We start from the raw sequence: 20,816 nt of genomic DNA, 5'->3' as shown, positions 1-20,816 counted from the left end.
ATTTTTATTGTATTGCTGTCCTTTGCTTTAAGAAGACAAACTATCATGGCACAGCAACTGATGCATTTTGAAAACAGCTGACTAAAACAGAGATGACAAAGTTGAATCAGGTGTTTTCAGGACATCAGTACAATCCATAATCTTAAGAATCCTGCAAGAGTCTATTTCAAACACTGCTATCTTGCCAGCTACTGTACTCCTGAGATCATATTTGTCAAATTACAGGGACACACATAAATCCAGCTAATTGAGGAATTTCAGTTACAGACAGCTGAAGGTGGAGAGATTATTAAGGAGAAAATTATCCACATAACAGATTGAAACAGATAAGAACAAAAAGCAAGAGATGAGGAATTCTCTCTCTCTTTCTCAATCAGAATTTGGGGGCTACCGTATGAAAGCAAACCGTTTCCAATCTGCAGTGCCATGTTAACTATGCAGTGAGTGAACCTTCCTCACCAACATATTAACATATGATATTATGCTATACAGGATAACGTCATAATCTTTCAGATTGTGAGCCCTTTTGGGACAAGGAACCACATTCTCATTCCATTTACTATGTAAGCCACTTGGGAACTTTTTTTGTTGAAAAGCAGAATACAAATAATAATTTCTCAGATGCACATTGTACCTAGATTTCAGCATCTTCTTTTGACAACCATGTTATCCCATTCAGGATTTTAAGGCTTGGGGGGAGGGAAATTCTACAGCTGTCTTTAGTAATAATTCTGTTGTTGAGTTACAAACAATGCAATTTTTTATTTTTTATTTTTTTGAGACTGGCATGAGGGCTTCCTGAGCCATGTGGCCGAGATAAGACATTGGTCTGATCTTCTGAATTACTATGGAGTTGTGGGAGAAAGATGTAAACAAAGGATTCTCCCTGCCTTATTCCGCATTATGAACACAGCCATCTATATTTCCTGCTGCTGCTCCCCGCCACTGGTTGTCAAACAGGTCTAAGATGGATGCTTCTATACCTACAACAGATGGTGCAGAAAAGTATCCTGACAAGGCAGTCTGCTCCACACATCACCATGTGTTTCAGATTTCCCAGTATGTGACATCAAAAGCGTCTTAAGGTCTACAAACCATTACTGAATTATAAGCAAGTCTAGACACAGAAGAGGGACCCTCTTCATTTGTTGATATGGAGCACAGTAGCAACATCAGTTCTGAGCATATGTTTGTCCCCAGATGCTTGTCAAGAATGGATGATGAATGACTCCGTTCTGGCTGCAAAACTACATCCAACAAGATGGTGATATGAAGTTATGAGTAACGTGAACAACATTTTGAGGAAGTATTTGGATAAGAAGCTGAAGATGTTTTCAGCAATTGCATGCTTAAGGTAAACAGGTACATCTAAGGGGAGTCACCATGTCACTATACCCACTTTGTGATGGAGGAAATAAACTGTTACTCGTAATTAAATGTTGAAATTAAGTTTCCAACTCAAGCTTTGCAAATGGTGACACTGAGGGCAGAACTCAATTTCAGTGGACACTGGAGTTTCCAAATTCCGGACTTTGCAGAACGCATGATTTTTGCATTGTGAGGAACTGCCAGTACAAATACGTAAGTTAAGGTTAGGCACTAAGATTACCACTAAGGGGGCAATCAGATATTTTTCCTATTTAGTGTTCTTTAGCAGCTCAGAGCTGAACTTCTTGTGACTTTGGCTTTTGTGTAGGGTTGCACCAATTCCTCTGGATTTATGTAGAAATGCCCAAGCCTTTTAAAAGGTCTACATGATATGGAATCCTAAATCAAACAATTTGAACCAAAATGTATGTTCTCCTATTCAGAATTCTGGGACAGGGAGACCCACATTTTCGCAAATATTTGCCAATGTGTTTGCCACTGCAGCTATAGCAAATGTCCCACCCCTTCTGATGAGTGTGTTGAATCCCAGCGCTTCCCCCAAGCTTGGAACTGGGGAGAGAGAATGGGGGAATCCCTGGAGATGTGCTGTGTTTCCCAGGCATTCACTCAGAAGCCAAGGGTCACAGACAAATCTCAGTCCTCTTCCTTAACTAGGAGATGAGGTATTGTTGCAGCAGCTACATTGTAATTTCAGAGGCAGTCCAAGCACCTCAGAAGCAAAGTGCAGCTGTGGAGAAAAAACTCTCAATCATGTGACCAGCTTCAACCAAGGACTAGGATGGAGCTGGAGGCCCAAGACACCTGTAGAGGACTTGCAAGGTACCTGGGACATCCCAGAAGCCCAGTGTGACTGTGGAGACAATCCCCCCACTTCCCTCCAAAGCTTGGAGCTCAGAAGGAGGGGTGGGGCTTGCCCATACTGCTCTTATATCACTCTGGAAGCCCAGAACAACTGCAAATATTCCCCCTTCCCAGCTCCAAGCTTGGAAGGAAGGCTGCGATTTGTATTTCACTGTGCTTAGGAGGCACTCTTAATACTTTAGAAGTGCAAGATAATGCAGGTGAGCTCCAGTCCTCCTCCAGAGCCTGGAACTGAGGAGGGTCTTGATCACTACAAATTTTGGTTGGCCAAATTTTGGTTGGCATCTGTTCTGGGACATTAAGACACATCCCTAGGGTTTGTGGCTCTGTATGTACTCAGCTTCTGAAGGATTTCCCTCCCCCTACAAAGGAAAAATGGAGGACAGGTCTATCAATAGCTACTAGTCTGGAGGCTGTGGGCCACCTCTAGCCTCAGAGGCATGATGCCTTTCAATACCAGTTGCAGGGGAGCAACAACAGGAGAGAGGACCCACCCTCACCCCCTGCCTGGTGGGCCACTGTGTGAAACAGGATGCTGGACTAGATAGGCCTTGGGCATGATCCAGAAGAGCTGTTCTTATGAAAGCTGTAGGTCAATATTCATAACAGTTTTGATACATGACACCAGTATCCTTCAACACCACAAAGGAATTCAGGATGTGGTTATCCAAAACATATCCTACCAAAATACATAAACAGTCTTGAATTCTTAGTAGAATTGAAAGCTGAACACAACATGGCACTTGCAACACAACTCTGAAGCTAAGAATTGCTGATGAAGTATTAAGTATTAAAGCCTCAACTCTACAACAAGGGATAAAAAACAACAACAGAGAAACCACAAAAATGTTCTCCTTGAGATCTGCTCTATTCCTAGTAACTGAAGTCTAGATCTGCTTATAAGGATCCTTCCAAAGCAAGACTACACAACTTCAGCCCTCCTGCAGATGTTGGTCTACAATAGGGGTGTGCACGGAACCGCGGAGCTGCGGTCCGGCACTGGGGTGGGGGGTTCCATTAAGGGCGGGGGGGGGGCTTTACTTACCCCTCCCGCGCTTTCCACACTCTGCCGCCGTAATTATTGAAAAAATTGCTCCTCCGATGGCTCCTCCTCCAATGGCTGCTCCGTTTAAAAAAAATGGCTGCCCCCTTGAAGCCCCGGCCCCCTGCTGCTGCTGCCCTCTTGAAGCCCCCTCCCACCTCCTTAAATCTCACCCGGGCCCCGAGATGACTCTTCAGAAGCGGGCGGCGGGGAGATGTCCTCCCGCCCCCTTCCCTGCCGGGCTCAGGCTGCAAAAGACTTTAGGAAGGCTTAGGGGACTCTGTAAATCTTTGTACTTCTGGTTGGTAGCCCAAGTGTGACACAGTTTGAGATGGACTTGTGTGAACTTGCCTCCTAGTAGTTAGCTCCTGTAATCTTTTTCTTGTTTAACACTACAGTGCTTAAACCAGGCCGGTTCAACTTAGGTCCCCCAGCTGTTTTTGGACTACAACTCCCATAATCGCCTGCCACAGTGGCCAATAGCCAGGGATTATGCAAGTTGTAGGCCAACATCTGCAGGGGGACTGAAGTTGAGCAGCCCTGGCTTAAACCAACTGTAGAGGAAATTACCATCTTGCACACAACACAATCATGTCTAAAGGCCATTTTGGTTTCTCCTTTCAATCTCCCTAGCTAGCCACAGTTTATACACACTACCATTGCACTGACAACTAAAAGTAATAAAAGCAGTAAGGCTTGTCAACTTTTTGTAATATGCAATCCCAGTTGTTTCTGTTGAGTCCTCTCCTGAGCATTCAAGATCTCTCTGTGTGCCCTCCTCAGAATTTGTGTCTACTCAAGATCACTTAATGCAGTTCTGCATTATACAATTTTAGTACCCTTTCATACAGAAAATTGTAAAATTATGGACTTCTACCTCTCTATCAAGGCTTGCCTATAGGCAGGGTTCTACAAATTTAGGCTTAGCTTACTAGCCAGCCATTATTTGTCTTCACCACCAAGCTCCATTTCCTCCCTCAGATTCCTTTTTCACACACGGTCAGAGGGCTTAGGAGAGAAGTGGATCTTCTGTCCTTTGCACTGGGATATGGAAATGGAATAGTGGGAGCCCTCTCCTACTGCTCAGAAAGGATTCTGTCATGCGCATGATGGAAGACTTCAAGGAGGAGCTGGAGGAGGGAATGGAGTTTACAGCAGAGGAGGGAAGGCAAGGACCAGAAGTTGCAAAGGAGAGTGGGTCTGATGCACGGAAAGTTGAAAATGAGGTAGAGTCGGGTGAGGCAGCTCTTGTGGAGGAGGCGCGACCGGTCTCAACTGTGGAGAGGCGTCAGTCCAAGAAACAGCAAGAGTTAAGGAACCGCATGCGTAGAACAACAGGCAAAGCTCCTGACTCAGGATCTCTTGATTAACGGCACCGGGGGTCAGTTTATTTAAGATGACTGCACCACAGCTACCTTGCTGATAGCAACGTCAATTTCCTGTGAGTTAATTGACTGTGTTTGTGTATTGCCTTGACAGTGTTTTGACCCTGGACTGTGTTGACCTTACTCATGGACTGCGATTTGGACTCTGTTGGATTGATTGAATTTGACTCGGACTGAACCTGGTTTGGAGAATTTCTTCCTACTAGTGGGCCCGGGCACAGAGCATCTGTGCCTCTAGTGCGGCCGGGCCCACCGCTGCCTGCGCTGCCGCCGGGCCCGCCGCCTTACCTCCGTGGCCGCCGGGCCCGAGGGTGCCGCCGCCGCGGCCGCCGGGCCCGAGGGTGCCGCCGCGGCCGCCGGGCCCGAGGGTGCCGCCGCCGCGGCCGCCGGGCCCGAGGGTGCTGCTGCCGCAGCCGCCGGGCCCATCACCGTGGCCGGGCCCAAGAGTGCCACCGCCGCCGGGCCCAGCCAGGCCCGCCGCCTCGACTCTGCTGCCAGGCCCGCCTGGCTCCCCGGCAATGGCCGCCGCCGTTCTCCTGGGTGCGCCAGGACCAATCAGCTGGGCTGCCGGGACGCATTTCTCCTGGGCACACCCAGGAGAAATATATATATATAGATAAGACTTTGCTATTCTACTTCTGCCTCTGACTGTTTTACACTCCGTCTAGCTAGCCTGACAGATTTATGACAGATTCCTGCTGTTTCTTATTTGTTCAAAAGTGTCAGTAGAAATGAGACCTCTGGGTAGGAGATATTTGTGGTGCAGGGTGTTCTGCTCACCAGAGGGGTGGGGGCACTCGCCACAGGCGAGCTGGCAAGTGTATTTGTAGATGCCTACATATAGGTGAACTAAGAGGTCTAATCCATGTTAGCAATTCATATAATTATAGCATTGTAGAGTTGGAAGGGACCTTGGGACCTCTTCTAGTCCAGCCCCTGCTCAGTACAGAAATCTGCTATCAAATCTGACAATTGCCCCCTCGACCTCTGTTTGAAAATGCCATGGCTCAGACCTCTGAGTCAGAAGAGTCAGAGGAGGAGTGGGAGGATTTGGTTGGGAGCACAGGCTCAGAAGCACAGCAGGAGGACTTGGCTGTGAGAACAAACTCTGAAGCTGAGCTGGAATGGCAGCAGACAGGGGAATCTGGACAGATGACAGAGATGAGGGCTGAGGAGACTGATCAGGAGGAAGCTGGAATTTCACCTGTGTTAAGAAGATGTCTCAAAAGAAAGGCTCCTTGGGAGACACACAGGCGCAAGATCTCACATGAGAGGAAATAGAAATGTTGAGTCAGGAAAGCCTGATTGGCTGCCGGTTATCTCAAGCCCTATATCAAGCAGACGCTGTTCATAAGTCAGTACTGTCAGCAACGTTGTTTTCCGCAGACAGTGTTCCTCGTACTTTAATTGTTCAACCTTTCTTGTTTCAGCCTGTCCTTGTTCTGTTCCTTTCTTGCTCCTTTGTTTCAGTTATCATAAAGGGGGGTACCTAGTTTAGTTTTAAGGGACTTTATTTTGGTTTATACTACTTTATCTTCGAGAGCCCTTTGGTGGGGGGCTTTGGTTCGTGCAGCTAAGCTGCTACTCTTATCTATAGAATTTCCATCGTGACTCGCAGAAGTGGAGCTGGAACGATCGTAAATCCTGTCGGGTCAGCCGTACCAACAAATTTACGACAGAAAACTTCTAGTGAAGGAGAGTCCACCACTGCATGAGGCAGACTATTACACTGTTGAACGCCTCGTACAGTTAGAAAATTCCTCCTAATGTCCAGCCTGAATCTACATTGCTGCCATTTCAGCCCATTGGTTTTAATCCTGGCCTCAGGTGCAGAGAACAAATTCATTTCTCCTTCTATGCAACAGCCCTTCAGATGTTTGAAGATAGTAATTGCATCTCTCTCTAGCCTTCTCTTCTCCAACTTAAACATATCCAACTCTTTTAACTGCTCTATAACCATTGCTTTCCAGACCCCTTATTTTTGTTGTCCCATCTGAATCTGTTTTCGTTTATCAACATCTTTTTTAAGGTGCAGGGCCCAGAAAGGGGACAATATTCCAAGTGAGGTCTATCTAGTGCAGAACAATTACTTCCATTAGAGTGTTTCAAGCTCAAAACAAAACACCTTTTAAATAAAGGATCTATTTCGAGCTATAAAAAAACACAACCCCCTTTTGATAGAACTGTTTTGATGTTTCGAGTGCCATTTTGGAGGCCTGTTTTTCCCTTGCTAATTGGGTTTCTGGCACTGGTTTCCAATTGGCTTGCAATCGCCTTGCTTTTTTGATCCTATGAGAATTTTGTGGCAAGGATTAAAATTTGTTAAAGATTGCCCACTTGCTCATTTCTTTTATGGGTTGGATAGTAGGTAGCACTTATCATGCCCTACCATCCAACCCACTTTGGTGTCCTTAGGAAATACCCATGGGGAACAATGGAGTGTTTTGAGTTTCCCAATTGGCTGAAACACTTGAAACATTCTGGCCATATGCATTTTGTTTTGAGATCAAAACAAAAATGCAAAATCTATTTTGTGCACACGCCTACCTAGAAGCTTTTCACTCGTAATACACTTAAACCAATCTCTCCCATCCTATACTTGTGCATTTTATTTTTATCTAAATACAGGACACTACATCTCTATTGAACTTCAACTTGTTGGTTTTGACACAATGTTAAGAGTTTGTCCAGATTGCTTTGAACCATGATTCTGTCTCCTAAGGTATTAGCTGTCCCCACCCACTAGCTGTGTGTCATCTGCAAGTCTGATAAACATTCTTTCTACTCCCTCATCCAAGTCATGTATAATAATGTTGATCAGCACATGGTCCAAGACACAGCTCTGTGGCACTCCACTGTGGCACTTCCTCCAGGCTGACATGGAATCATTAACAATCACCCATTGGGGTATGGTTGTTCAGCCAGCTGTGAATCCACCTAACAATAGCATCAGCTAGTCCATCTAACATTTTATGTTACCATAATAACAAGAATATCATGGTAAACTGGCAAATTATGGACTGTGTCTATGGCATTCCCATTATCTTCAAAACTAGTACCATAATCTTGGCTAGAAAGGCTGCAGCGGGTAAGTTATTAAAATTGTTTATTGCCACCTGTGGGGTTTATGTCGATGCAGTGTTTATGCTAGAATTCAGGATCAAGCTGTAGTGAATTTTTAAGTGTTCAACACAACCGAAAAAATAATGCATATTGTCCCCCTCTAACTATGGAATTTACGCCAATGTGGCATTTCTGCAATTTTTCAGCCTTTTGTCCTACTGCAGCCTTTATGTCGATGCAGCCTTTCTGCCCAAAATTACGGTAACTATCAAAAAAGAGTTGGTATTAGTCTGCCATTACTTGTTCTTGACAAATCCATGCTGGCTTCTACTAATCATCATATTTTTCCCCCAAGTGCTCACAGACAGACTGCTCAATAATATGTTCTAAGATGTTGGTCAGTATCAATGTCACTTTAACCAGTCTGTCTTTTCCATGGTCGTCCTTTTTCCTCCTCTTGAAGACAGGGACATTTGCTCATATCCAGTCTTCTAGCACATCACCTGTTCTCTGGGAGTCCTTAAAGTTTACAAACAATGGTTCTGAGATCCCCTCTGCAAGTTCTTTCAATACTCTGGGATATAATTCAACTTGCCTTGGAGACTTAATTTCATTTAAAGTAGCTAGATGTTCTCTTACCATCTCTTTACCTATCTTGAGGCATGATTCCCTCCTTTTTTCATTAGTACAACTGTTGCCCAGTCAGGGCACATTTTGGTTGTGGGACAAGACAGATGCAAAATAGGAATTAAACAGTATTTTCTCTCCATTACCATTTCACTATCTTTTCCAAGCAACAGTCACATCCATGACCTGTTTCTTTTGTTTCTTTTGTGGATATATGCGGGGTGGGGTATCATCTTGCAGTCCCTTGCAATCCTCAAAGGATCAGGCCTCAGTTCATTTTGAGCCTTAGTTTTCGTAACTCTTGTATTATTCCTTGGTTATATGGTCCTCATTCCACTTCCTATACATGCCTTTTGGCTTCTCAGCTATTTGGAGACCTCCCTCTGGATCCACACTGCTTTCTTTACATGTTCCCCTTGATTTATTCTCATCAGAATTGTTTGATTGTGCATTTGGCAATTCTCTTTTCAAAAAATATCCCACCTTCTTTAATTATTTTCTGTCTAAGGATTTCTAGACATGGGATCCTACCTAATGTTTCTTCTGAGCTCATTAAAATCAGCTCCCTGAAATTCGGAATCTGTGTTCCAATTTCCTTTAGTTTGCCTTTCCCTTGATATTGTGTATTTATTTATTTATTTATTACATTTATATCCTGCTGTTCCTCCAAGGAGCCCAGAGCGGTGTACTACATACTTGAGTATGTAGTACACAACAACCCTGTGAAGTAGGTTAGGCTGAGAGAGAAGTGACTGGCCCGGAGTCACCCAGCTAGTATCATGGCTGAATGGGGATTTCAACTCGGGTCTCCCCGGTCCTTGTCCAGCACTCTAACCACTACACCACGCTGGCTGCACTATATATATTGTCAACTTGCAAAGATGGAAGTGATAGTAGTAATGGGGGACTATGAGTGATGGCCACTAGCTTAGATGGCTTTAAAAGGGGCTTAGACTATATATATGAAAGATGACATTGCCACTTTCCCCAGGGTTCCTAGTGAAGTCACTTTCACTTCATCAACCAGTGGCCCACAGCCACCAGACTAGTAGCCATAGACCTGTCCTCCATGAATTTGTCTAAGCCCCTTTTAAAGCCATCTAAGCTACTGGCCATCACTCACAGTCCCCCATTACTACTATCACTTCCATCTTTGCAAGTTGACAATCTGACTGAAGAAAGCATCATCTAAATCTTCTGATTGACTAGGTGGTCTATCATAAATTTCCATGGTGTTATTGCTTTCCTCTTTCTCTCCTTTGATCTGTAGCCAGAATTTTTCAACAGGGTTACTATATTCAGATTTTGTGCCGGTGTAAATGCAACTCCCCCTCCATTTCCGTTGGGTCTATTTCTTTTGAACAAGTTATTCCCTTCAAGAACTATTTTGCATTTATGGGTCTCATCCTACCAAGTTTCCATGATATGTATCAGATAATATTTAATTTCCTATGTTGAAGTTTCAAGTTCTTATTTTGTCTCCCTGTTAGTGTATAGACATTCAAGACTGAGCATATTACTTAATTCTGACTTTGCTACTGTAGTTTCCTGCAGATTTCTAAACATTGCCTCCACCATTCTGTTTCTGCCTTTGACATGTGTTATTTTCCTTAGTTTTTGGCTTTATACTTAGTTTTAAGGCTTTTGTCTTTGCCCTTTCAGGATTCAGCTAAAAGCCCTTGATATTAAAAACGCTTCTTGGAAAACATGTTCTTAGTCCTCGAAAAGGTGCAACCCACCTCTTGTCAGAAGACTTTCATGCTGGTAGCATAGGATATGGTCCAGTAATCCAAATCTCTCTTGATGACCCCATATTTATAAATGGCTGTTTATTTCCATAAGCCTGCTTTCTCTTCCCATGCCTGGTTTGGGATCAGTGAATAGTATTTTTATTCCAGATTAACCACATGGAAAGGGAATGCATTCTTGTATATGCATACAAAACTTGAGAACCAGAGAATAGCTGTAGTTTTGGAGGCAAGGAGGAACAAAGAAGTGGGGAGTGGGAGAGAAAATACTGCAGAAAAGGATGAGAAGAGGATACAGAAAAAGAAGGAGGAAAAAAATAGGGAAACAGAATCTGAAAAACCAAGGAGAATGGACAGAAGGTCCACACATTTGGGCTGGCCTTAGTAGCTAGTCAGAATTTGTGGCTGCCACTATCCTCTTCTTGTCCCAATTTGGGAGGTGTGAGTTTGTTTCTGACATCACATTGTGCTTCAGAAGCCCTCAGAATGTCTATCAAATACAGCAAAGGTCATAGTCATTACTCCTTATCAACTCCAACCTCAGGATCAACTCCATTTTCAAGAGGAGAGCAGGAGATAATCTCTGCAGTCATGAGAGAGAAGAGAACAAAGGAAAAGGAAAAGGGTACCTTTCAGAGGTCTTCTGAGTGTCTCTGAAGTACAGTGCTGAATTATGGAAAGATTGTCTGCCCTTCTCCCCAGCTCCAAGCTCAGAAGAAGGGCAGAAGTTCATTATGCTTGCAGAAGGGAGACACAGATTTGTGAACCCCTAGGTGTAGAAAAGCAAAAAAATTAAAGACGATGGAAAGGAATGGGAATGGATGCAGAAGAATGACAGTCAAATGTGTGTAAAATTCAATGGTGGGGAAAGGGAACTCATTCAGCAAGCATGCCCTTCTGCTCAGGAGGCCAAAGTGCAGAAATGGAGAAAAGAAAACAAGTGCTTCCTTTCTTCTCTGCCCTACACCATGCAAAGCAGTCTGGGCTTGAGTGCACATATGAATTGCAGCAATACCAGTGTGGAATTTTGAGGCAGGGTTCACCACGTCATGGATGCACACTTCACTTTGGGAAGCACTTATTTTACATTGCTTGTCAGTTCATCATATAGCACCAGCACACACTTTCCCTTGTGCTGGAAGCTCCCAACACACTCACCACCATACCTATCCATCAAAATACAAGTGGTGTTCCTTCTAATATTTTTCATCTATGTATAGAACGAGATTTGTTCTGGGCAACAGGATCAAGGCAGTTTGTATGGACATGCATTCAGAGTGGGGCCTTCCTGATTAACCTGAGCAGTATCTAAAATTAACTGTGAAGACAATGAAAACTCTGTGTGTGTGTATACATGCACACACACCTTAGAGGGAAGACTGTGAAGCTGTAATTTCTTCTTTAGGTAGCCATTTTTTGTCTGCCTCAGCCCACCAGCTGGCATGTGTGAGCTCCTATTCTCACTGTCATCAGTTCCCTTTGCAGTTGTATTAGATGATGTAATGCAGTGCTCTTTCCTACAGTATTGTGGAGACAGCTCCTAATATGGAAGAGGAATGGTAGGCTTGGCAGCAGCTGGTGACTAAGGTCAAGGCTCATATTATTCATTCCCTCCCGTTTTAACAAAACAAAACATATCTGGACAAAGATGAAACCAACATAAGCACATCAGGGCAGCTCAGCACTGCCATAGGAGATTCGGATTGCATCTCCAGGATGCGTCTCATTCATTGTTGCACTGAAGACCTCGTACATGTCCAGTCAAACATGTAGAACTATTTTACACTTGTCAGTTTGGGAACGGAAGAATTGCTCTCCACATTATGCAGGACTTATTATGGTTATCAATAATGCTTTGCCCAGCTTTTGGTCTATCTGGTTTTGGCTTACAACTCTGGATTTAAGCATTAGGGTTTATATGAACTGGTCCCAAGTTTCATTAAGTGCTTGTAGCCGAAGCTGCAATTTTCCTTTCTAACAAAAGATCAATTCGTTTTGTGGCTAGAACAATGTCAACCATATTGCAAGGACATTATCTATTATGTGCCCTACCTTAGACTTAACACTACACCTTGCTGCACATTCCCTATACACCTGATCTGACCCTCGAGTCAAGGCCACTGCACTCATGTAGAGAAGGGGAAAACTGCAATAAGCCTGCCATATTAATGAAAACTGTAAGCATTAAAAGATTAAATCCACCCCTGTGCACCCAAGGTTCTCACTATAATGCTCTTTATTAGGAAGTTAAGACTCAACAAATAGCTTAATGGGTGGATAAGGGTTTTGTTTGGATAATCTGCAGGCATACTGCCCAGTTCAAGACTACTGAATGATGTCGACAGAAAGGAATGAGGTAAAACTATTCAATCAATAAATGGCTGCATGGCAGCCAGTCTCCTCGTTCACCGCAGTGTTTCTCAGTTCTATCATATATTGTAGATATTCACTGTAATATATCACCAATAAAAACAAACTCTACCAAACAAAGCTATTTTTTTCAGAATCTAAAATTTCCTCAAGAATAGTACTCTAAAGTAAACACCTACTCCACAATTGGCAAGTATGACTGCCACATTTTAAATCCACTTAAAAGTCCAATTGATATGCCAAAACAGATCTGGAGGGGCCTTTGCTTGTTGGTTAACAACCTAGAGAACAAAGGGGTACAGAGATCTCCCTAAGCCCCTTTCAGGGTGGACTGAACCCTTTTCACTATACTTACTGGACGCAGCAAGGTTGGCAGAGAGGGAGATAAGAACATAAGAACAGTCCTGCTGGATCAGGCCCAAGGCCCATCTAGTCCGGCATCCTGTTTCACACAGTGGCCCACCAGATGCTGCTGGAAGCCTACAGGCAGGACTAGTTTGCATGGGACTAGGGACTAGTTCCAAACTAGGGACTAGTTTGCATGGGCCATGGCACAGTGAGGCTTTGGACATCCTCATGCATGAGTGGTGCATCCTAGAAGGCTGGGCATCATGATCCCATAATGCCATGTCACCCTTCATGTACAACCCACAAATTTATTTATTTATTTAAAATATTTGTGCCCCGCCCCTCTAGTACACTACTGCTCGGGGCAGCTCACAACAATAAAAGAGATACAATGTAAAATAAAATAAATAAAAATTTACCTAATTAAGTAAACAAGTTAGAAGTCATGTTAAAACCACAATTAGAATTAAGTTTCAAATTAAAAGTTATTTTTAAAAGCTAAAAATTGAGTATTATACAAACTAATAACTAAAGAACCTACCAGATATAACCAAAGAATAACTAAAGAACCTACTAGATATAACCAAAGATAGAGCATTACAAAACCTCTTTAAAAATATGTTTTTAGGTTTTTTTTTAAAAAAAACACTGAGGGAGGGAGCATGATGAAGCTCTTCAGGGAGGGCATTTTAAAGCTGAGGGGCCACAACCTTGAAAAGGCCATGTCTAGTCCCCAACCAACCGAATCTCTGTTAGTGCCGGGGCCGTGAGCAGAGCCTGAGATGATAAGCGGAGGGCCCTTGCAGGTTCATATGGGCAAATGCAGACTGACAGGTACCCCAGCCCCAAGCCAGTAAGTTTTAAAGGTCACAACCAGCACCTTGAATCTAGCTCAGAAGCAGACCAGTAACCAATGAAGCTGCTGCAGGATGGGTGTGACACTCATTTGCACCCACAAGCATCCTTGCAGCAGCATTCTAGCTGAAGCTTCCGAACCATCTTCAAGGACAGCCCCACGTAGAGCATTGTAGTAGTCCAATATGCAATGTAGTACTGATATTAAATGCCTTCTCCATATCCAGTATGCTGCCCAATGCAAATTGGACGCTTCTTCATTAATCTCTGCATTGGCATAAAAGAGGGTGGTAAGAGGGCCTGATCCACACTGAGATGTGCAACAGATACAGAAAGACCTCTAGGTCCTATTGGACACTCAAAGGACCTAGAGAACAAACTAACAAGTTATGGATAAAGAAACTAATTAATCTGCAGGCAACTAACAACAGTCCTCTTAATTAATCCAGTCTTTTAGATCAATAACAAACCTGACACAGGTGAGTCTCCTTAGTGACTGGGAAACCTTCAGTCACAGCTTTTGCCAAGAAAAAATACAAATACAGCTTGGGATGCAAAAAGAGCTCCTCCCATATTGTGTGCCACAAGATATTATATCTATCCCATTTGATAAAATACAAATGCAAGAAATCAGACAACCAAATCTGAAATAAGATAGATGGCATTCCTGAGCTTTATGCCTTGCTATGCATACCGTAAGAGATCCATTCTGTGTGGTGGCTGTATTCGTATTCTGCTCTCCATGAGCCTGTGTACTTCCATAGATTGTCAGATTGTGCTCGCTGGTCTGGCCTGCATAGTCCTGAGTGCGGGGTACCCCATATTCTGTGGGGATCCCATTTTGTGGGGGAGGTGGGAATGGGATTGTGGTGAATGGCTGGACCATTGTGTCAGGAGTGGCTGTTGGCTCCTGGTTACCCTGGAGAATAAAAAAGAAAAAGTGTTTAATGAATCACCAAGAAAGAAACAGAACAATACACTGAAACATTATTTTAAGGGGAGCAGGAGGCAAGTGGGAGGAATATCTACTGCAATACAGATCAGTTCTCTCAGATATTGTTCAACAGCACCCAGAAAAAGCAAACAATCTTCTCTCCTGGAAACCATCAAGCCATGTTTTGTTATAATATTTAATATACAGAATGAATTATCAGATCAAGGTTCCAAGATCAAAAGGCACCTATAATCCTACTTTCTTAACTAGAAAAGCTGAATATAAAGTTGAGCTACCATGTTCAACAAGGGAGAAAATTATGTATTTATCTCAAAAGCTTATATGCCACCCTTCAGTTAAGATTCCCAGAACAGCCAAAAGAATACAATTATAGTGCACAATACACTAAATACTCAGCATTGGAAATTGTGAAAGCACAGCACAGCAAAATCTGGTGAAGCCAATAAAACCATCAAGTTAAAACCAGATTCAGTGAAGTGGTGACAGAAAGGCAAGATGAGCCTTCCTGTGGAGGACATTCAGTATATGAGTTGTCACAACTGAAAAGGCCTACTCACTTAACTTCAGATGGGGCTCTAAGGAGGGCTCTGAGGATTATTGCAAAGTTTGGGCAGGTTCATGCAGGAGAAAATGATCCTTGAAGTAGCCAAGTCCACAACTGTTAAGGACTGAAAACTGATTGGCTGCCAGTGCCGCTGTTAAAGAACTGGTGACACATATTCCCAGTTGGTAACTTAGACAGAATATTTTGTATTAACTGCATTTTAGAAGAGACAGAGAAACTGCACAATATCAAGCCTGCACACAGACCTGTCCTTGGTTTTAGCTTTGTCCACAGAAAGAGCACATCCACAGTTGATATGTTCTCTGTCTACAGGTGTATCAGTTTACCCCTTTTTCATTGCATTTTAACGTTAACATTGAATAGCCCTAAGTCTGGCTAGGATTTGCTCCATGGTTCTGAAGCAAGGGCTTCTTCCTATCAGCTTCCACTTCCAGGAGGACTCTACATCATCTGATTCTCAGGATGTGTCTACCACATATAGGGCTTTACCAGTTCACTGGAATTTCTCTTTGTTTTTCCAAAGGAGGGAGTTATGAACAGCAGAGCTGAGAACATGGCTCACTCTTTCCCCCAATCATGAGCATCAATACTTTCAAACAAGACATTAATTAAATCTATCCCCCAATTTGTGGTATCCCGCAGAGACTGCTGTGCCAGTACAATGGGCTTTAGCAGCACTTTCCCACAAACGCTGCTTCAGATGCAGTGGAAGTTTGATGGCTATTAAAGAAGTATGACAAAAGACACTCAAAACTTTAACACAGATCTATTATTTATTTATTTATTTATTTATTTACTTACTTACTTACTTACACAGTCAGACAGGTGTTATTGACTGGTTTGTTTTATCCAGACATCGAGTCCTTCCCAAGGACCTGGGATGGCTGGATTTTATTGTCAATGTTGTTGCTGTTGTTATAGATATCGTCGCAGAATATAGGCTGTTCCCAGTAAAGTTGCTTTTTGTAATTGGCTGATGGTGATTTCTGTGGCCCCTATGGTGTTGAGGTGCTCTTCAAGGTCTTTTGGAACTGCACCTAGGGCGCCAATTACCACTGGGATTATTTTGGTCTTTTTCTGCCACAGCCTTTCAATTTCAATTTGTAGATCTTTGTATTTTGTGATTTTTTTCTTTTTCTTTTTCTTCTATTCTGCTATCCCCTGGTATTGCTATGTCGATTATTTTAACTTCTTTTTCTTTCTTCTCGACTACAGTTATATCTGGTGTATTGTGTGGCAGGTGTTTGTAGTTGGAAGTCCCATAATATTTTTACATTTTCATTTTCTACAACTTTTTCTGCTCCCACCAATGTTTGGCTATAGGTAGCTTGTATTTTTTGCAGATGTTCCAGTGCATCATCCCTGCTATCTTGTCATGCCTTTGTTTGTAGTCAGTCTGTGCGATCTTTTTACAACAGCTGATTAGGTGATCCACTGTTTCATCTGCTTCTTTACAGAGGCGGCACTTGCTGTTTGTTGTTGACTTTTCTACTTTTGCTCTTATTGCATTTGTTCTTAGTGCTTGTTCTTGTGCAGCCAGTATTAAACCCTCTGTTTCTTTCTTCAAGTTGCCATTCTTAAGCCATTGCCAGGTCTTGGTGATGTCTGATTTTCCACTTATATTGTGCAAATATTGACCATGCAGAGGCTGATGATGATGATGATGATGATTATTACATTTATATCCCACTCTTCCTCCAAGGAGCCCAGAGCGGTGTACTACATACTTGAGTTTCTCCTCACAACAACCCTGTGAAGTAGGTTAGGCTGAGAGAGAAGTGACTGGCCCAAAGTCACCCAGCTACTATCATGGCTGAATGGGGATTTGAACTCAGGTCTCCCCAGTCCTAGTCCAGCACTCTAACCACTACACCACACAGCCACAACAGATCATTCTAAACACCCACTTCTGACCAGCACCCAAAACACACAGAGGCATTTTCTTATGAAGAACACACAACAAAACAGATGTTATTACGAACTTATGGTTAGGTTTCTCAAGCATCAGTCCTAAAAGGCAGCCAACTCAGTACAAATTACTGCAAAGAGATAAAAAGTTCTCTCATCTAGGCACACCCACCCCCAGGAAAGTAGTACTACAGAAGTTGATTCTATGGAAAGGAAGAATGAATGCCACCAAAATGAGATCTTTGGATGAGAGTATTGATCATTTCAGAGCAAGAATTCAAAAAGGGAGAAACCCCTTTCAGCAAACAGGGATTTGTAACTGGATCCATTTACGCAAAGTAAATGGATCAATGTAAATGGATCAACAAGTCCATTTCCTGGCCACTGGGTCCACAATTCCACTCACCATGGCAAGTATCCCACTGCTCTCTGGTGATTCCACCTTCTTCTCTAGCTTGGCAGGAAGGAGGCAAGGATAATTCCTGGAGAGTATGGGAAAGGGGTCTTTCCCATACTCCATACAGAGAAAGTGGTGGGTAGCAGCAGCTGGAGCCTCTTTGCTGCCGCTACCCAAATAAGCCCCAGCCTTTTTCTCCATCTCTAGCTTCTTCCTTCAACTCTGAAGGAGAATATTTGGGCTGACTACCTGGGCAATGGAGATCAGAGACCCTTTGCCACCACCTAGATCAGCTACAGCCTTTCTCTCTAGCTCCAAATGAGGGAGGAGAGCAGTGAACATTGATATCCTATGCATGCTTATTTGGGAGAAAGCCTCACAGAACATAGCAATCTCCCTGTAACAGGGCTTCCCAGATGTGGTTGACAACTCCCACAATTCCTAGCCAAAGGGCACTGCAATTGGGGATGATAGGAGTTGTAGTCAACATCTGGGAATCCCTGTTACAGGGAAGACTGGAAGACAGTGAGACTCACTTCCAAGTAAAAATGCATAGGACAGTGCTGGACAGGGTCCTGGTGACCATAACATTTTGTCTTGGCTAGAAAGGGCCAGACAAAATGTGCAGAATCCTGATTAACACAGTATTATATGACCAGTCATCTGCTTGGCTAATGGGAGGCTTGAAAAGCTCTCATCTAAAAGGGGGAACAAAATGCCTTCCAGGTAAGTTATGATCTCTTTACTGGTATCAGAGACAGGGCTGGTCTTTCCTCTCCCTTGGCAATCATCTACTGGCATAAGGGTGAGACCCCCGAGCATTTCCTTTCACATTATGGTGAGGAAGTAGAGGGATGCAACAGCCAACCTACAAAACTGGGGGAAAGTGAACATGTCTATTCTAAATACTCGATAATCCACATGTGAAATACATTCAAAAACACGGACTCAATACTCCTATAGGCCAGCAAAAGTTGCTATGAACAGCAAGCAGATCAGATACATGGTCAGAAATGTCATGTGGTACAGCCTTGTGAGCCACCCAGAGAACAATTTGTTAAGGGTTGGCTAACAAAGATTATTATTAATAATAATTATTATTATTTCTGGGATTATATTCAGCATACAAGCTGGTGTGAGCTTCAAATCTGAATGATTCTCCATGATGTGCTAGCTTTCCCAAAGCAAGGAGATTGATGGAAGCATTCAAATATGTGATTTTTGTTCTCTGCAGCAGCACAATCCAGCAGGGCTGAACTATGTGATTATACACACACACACACACACACACACACACACACACACACACCGCAACCCATTCATCACCACTTAGATATATAGCATTCCACTTAATCCAAACATGTTCAGTGTTCCTCTGGCAGGCTGGAATGCTTAGCTTATTACTCACAGAACTGTTTTATGTATACCTTTTCCAACTATAAGACTAATCTCAGTGTTGGGTGGAGAAAAGTATCATTTGTAACATATGAAAAAGCAATTCTTGTATTTCCTATACTGCAGCTACCTGCTCCTTATATATGTGCCTGCAGGCCTTGACTAACTTGCTTTGGATTCAGGAGCCAGTCCAAAAATTTAGGAGCCAGACAGCAGACACTTGACAGAATTACTGGACTTACTGACAGACACTGTGGAGGGGGAGAGTGAACGGACTTCTCTATATCCCTTTACAACACACTTAGAAGAGAAACAGGAGTGCTTAGGACAAATACAATTTTTATTAAACTCCTCTACCTCTGAATATGCTGGTCTAGGCACTACGGTTAACATTTTAGGTGCCATGGCTCCCTGTTGCCTGGGATTTGTCAAGACCTGATATATCCCTATCCCCATCATGAAAAACAGAATTTCGATGTCAAAAGAACAGTGTATAAAGCATCCCAATCTAGATACAATTTTTCATCAAATAGTATTGATTGCTCACAGACCTGAAACAGCATTGTGTGTTGCAACACTGAGAAATTTGACACTGAGAAAGGGAAATAGTGGTTTACTGTAAGGTAGAGGATCATTGCTGGGCTTCTCCAAAGGGGATTACTATAAGAAGAGTAATCTTGCAGCAGGAAATGCACAGAAACCAAACTGGGCTTGAAACAAACTAAAGAAACCCCTTTTATCCTTTTATCAAATGGCCTACAACTCTTGTTCTGGGCAAATGAAATGACGTTAAACTCGAAACACTTCTAGCTAATGCCAGGTCATTCAACTACTGGCTGAATCTCAGATTTGTTCTGACACTAGTAAATCTTGCCAGTGTCCCCTGGGAGTCATGTGATCATGCATGCCTGTAGCGGAGGAGGAGAAGGAAGGGCATTCAATGATAGCAGAGCATAGATGCATACAGAGAAAGCAAGCAAGCAAGCACAGAAAATGCTGTTTCGATATTTATCCATTATAAATATTAGAAGCTATGACAATTGCCAGTTCTGGTGGTATATAGCTTCTACCACATATACAGAACAAATTTCCCTTTCCCCTTCCTTGTTTAATTGGTTTAAGGTTATGGTGTTGTTTTTAATGCTGCACAGTAGCTGATGGATTGGTCAGCATTTTAAATTTTTCTCACATACAATGCATGGCTTCCCTACCAATTCAAAGAGCACTCTTGTTTTCTATTCCAAGTAATAAACAGAGAAACAAAGCCTTTAATTCAGCCCTATATTCCACAGGATTTCTTCCCCCACCCCCCACCAGCCTAAAACTATTATTATTTTATTATTATTATTTTACATTTATATCTCGCTCTTCCTCCAAGGAGCCCAGAGCAGTGTACTACATACTTAAGTTTCTCTTTCACAACAACCCTGTGAAGTAGGTTAGGCTGAGAGAGAAGTGACTGGCCCAGAGTCACCCCGCAAGTATCATGGCTGAATGAAGATTTGAACTCGAGTCTCCCCGGTCCTAGTCCAGCACTCTAACCACTACACCACGCTGGCTATGACAAAATACCTGATCTTACTTTAAGTACAACACATTATAAGGGTAACAGTGGACAATAGTGTCTCTTAAGTATTCAATGACTATACTTACCTAATCTAGATCCAAATCATTTTCCGTTGCATGTCTCGGTTTTCCCTACACAGAGCAACAATGGGAAAACATATGGGCTACAACTGCTAACAAACATGATATCCTGATTCTACAACCCCCTGCTAACTGGGCAAAAAGCAGTGGTGATTCACTTATATTTAGCAGGAGAACAACCGCTCCTATTTTACCCAGTACAGAATCCCTCCAGAGGAGGCAGCAGTGGTGGTGGTGGTTTGTGAGTGTTTAAAGGTTGTG

The 20,816-nt window shown here is 43.0% G+C and overlaps 1 protein-coding gene across 9 annotated transcripts in view; it reads right to left on the bottom strand.

The window, feature by feature from the left end:
• RBFOX2 (RNA binding fox-1 homolog 2) overlaps nucleotides 1-20,816 on the bottom strand; it is a 290,850-nt gene that overhangs the window by 95,554 nt on the left and 174,480 nt on the right. For all 9 annotated transcript variants that reach the window (XR_008308092.1, XM_053253472.1, XM_053253471.1 and 6 more), the window contains one exon: nucleotides 14,383-14,607. Coding sequence is in view for 8 of the 9 variants with exons in the window: in XM_053253472.1 (XP_053109447.1) it covers nucleotides 14,383-14,607 (225 nt within the window). In the remaining variant the exon portion in view is untranslated. The remainder of the gene's footprint in view (nucleotides 1-14,382; nucleotides 14,608-20,816) is intronic.

This window comes from Hemicordylus capensis, chromosome 5, assembly GCF_027244095.1.
Source record: "Hemicordylus capensis ecotype Gifberg chromosome 5, rHemCap1.1.pri, whole genome shotgun sequence".
NCBI lineage: Eukaryota > Metazoa > Chordata > Lepidosauria > Squamata > Cordylidae > Hemicordylus > Hemicordylus capensis.
This window is presented reverse-complemented; position numbering and strand designations above follow the sequence as displayed.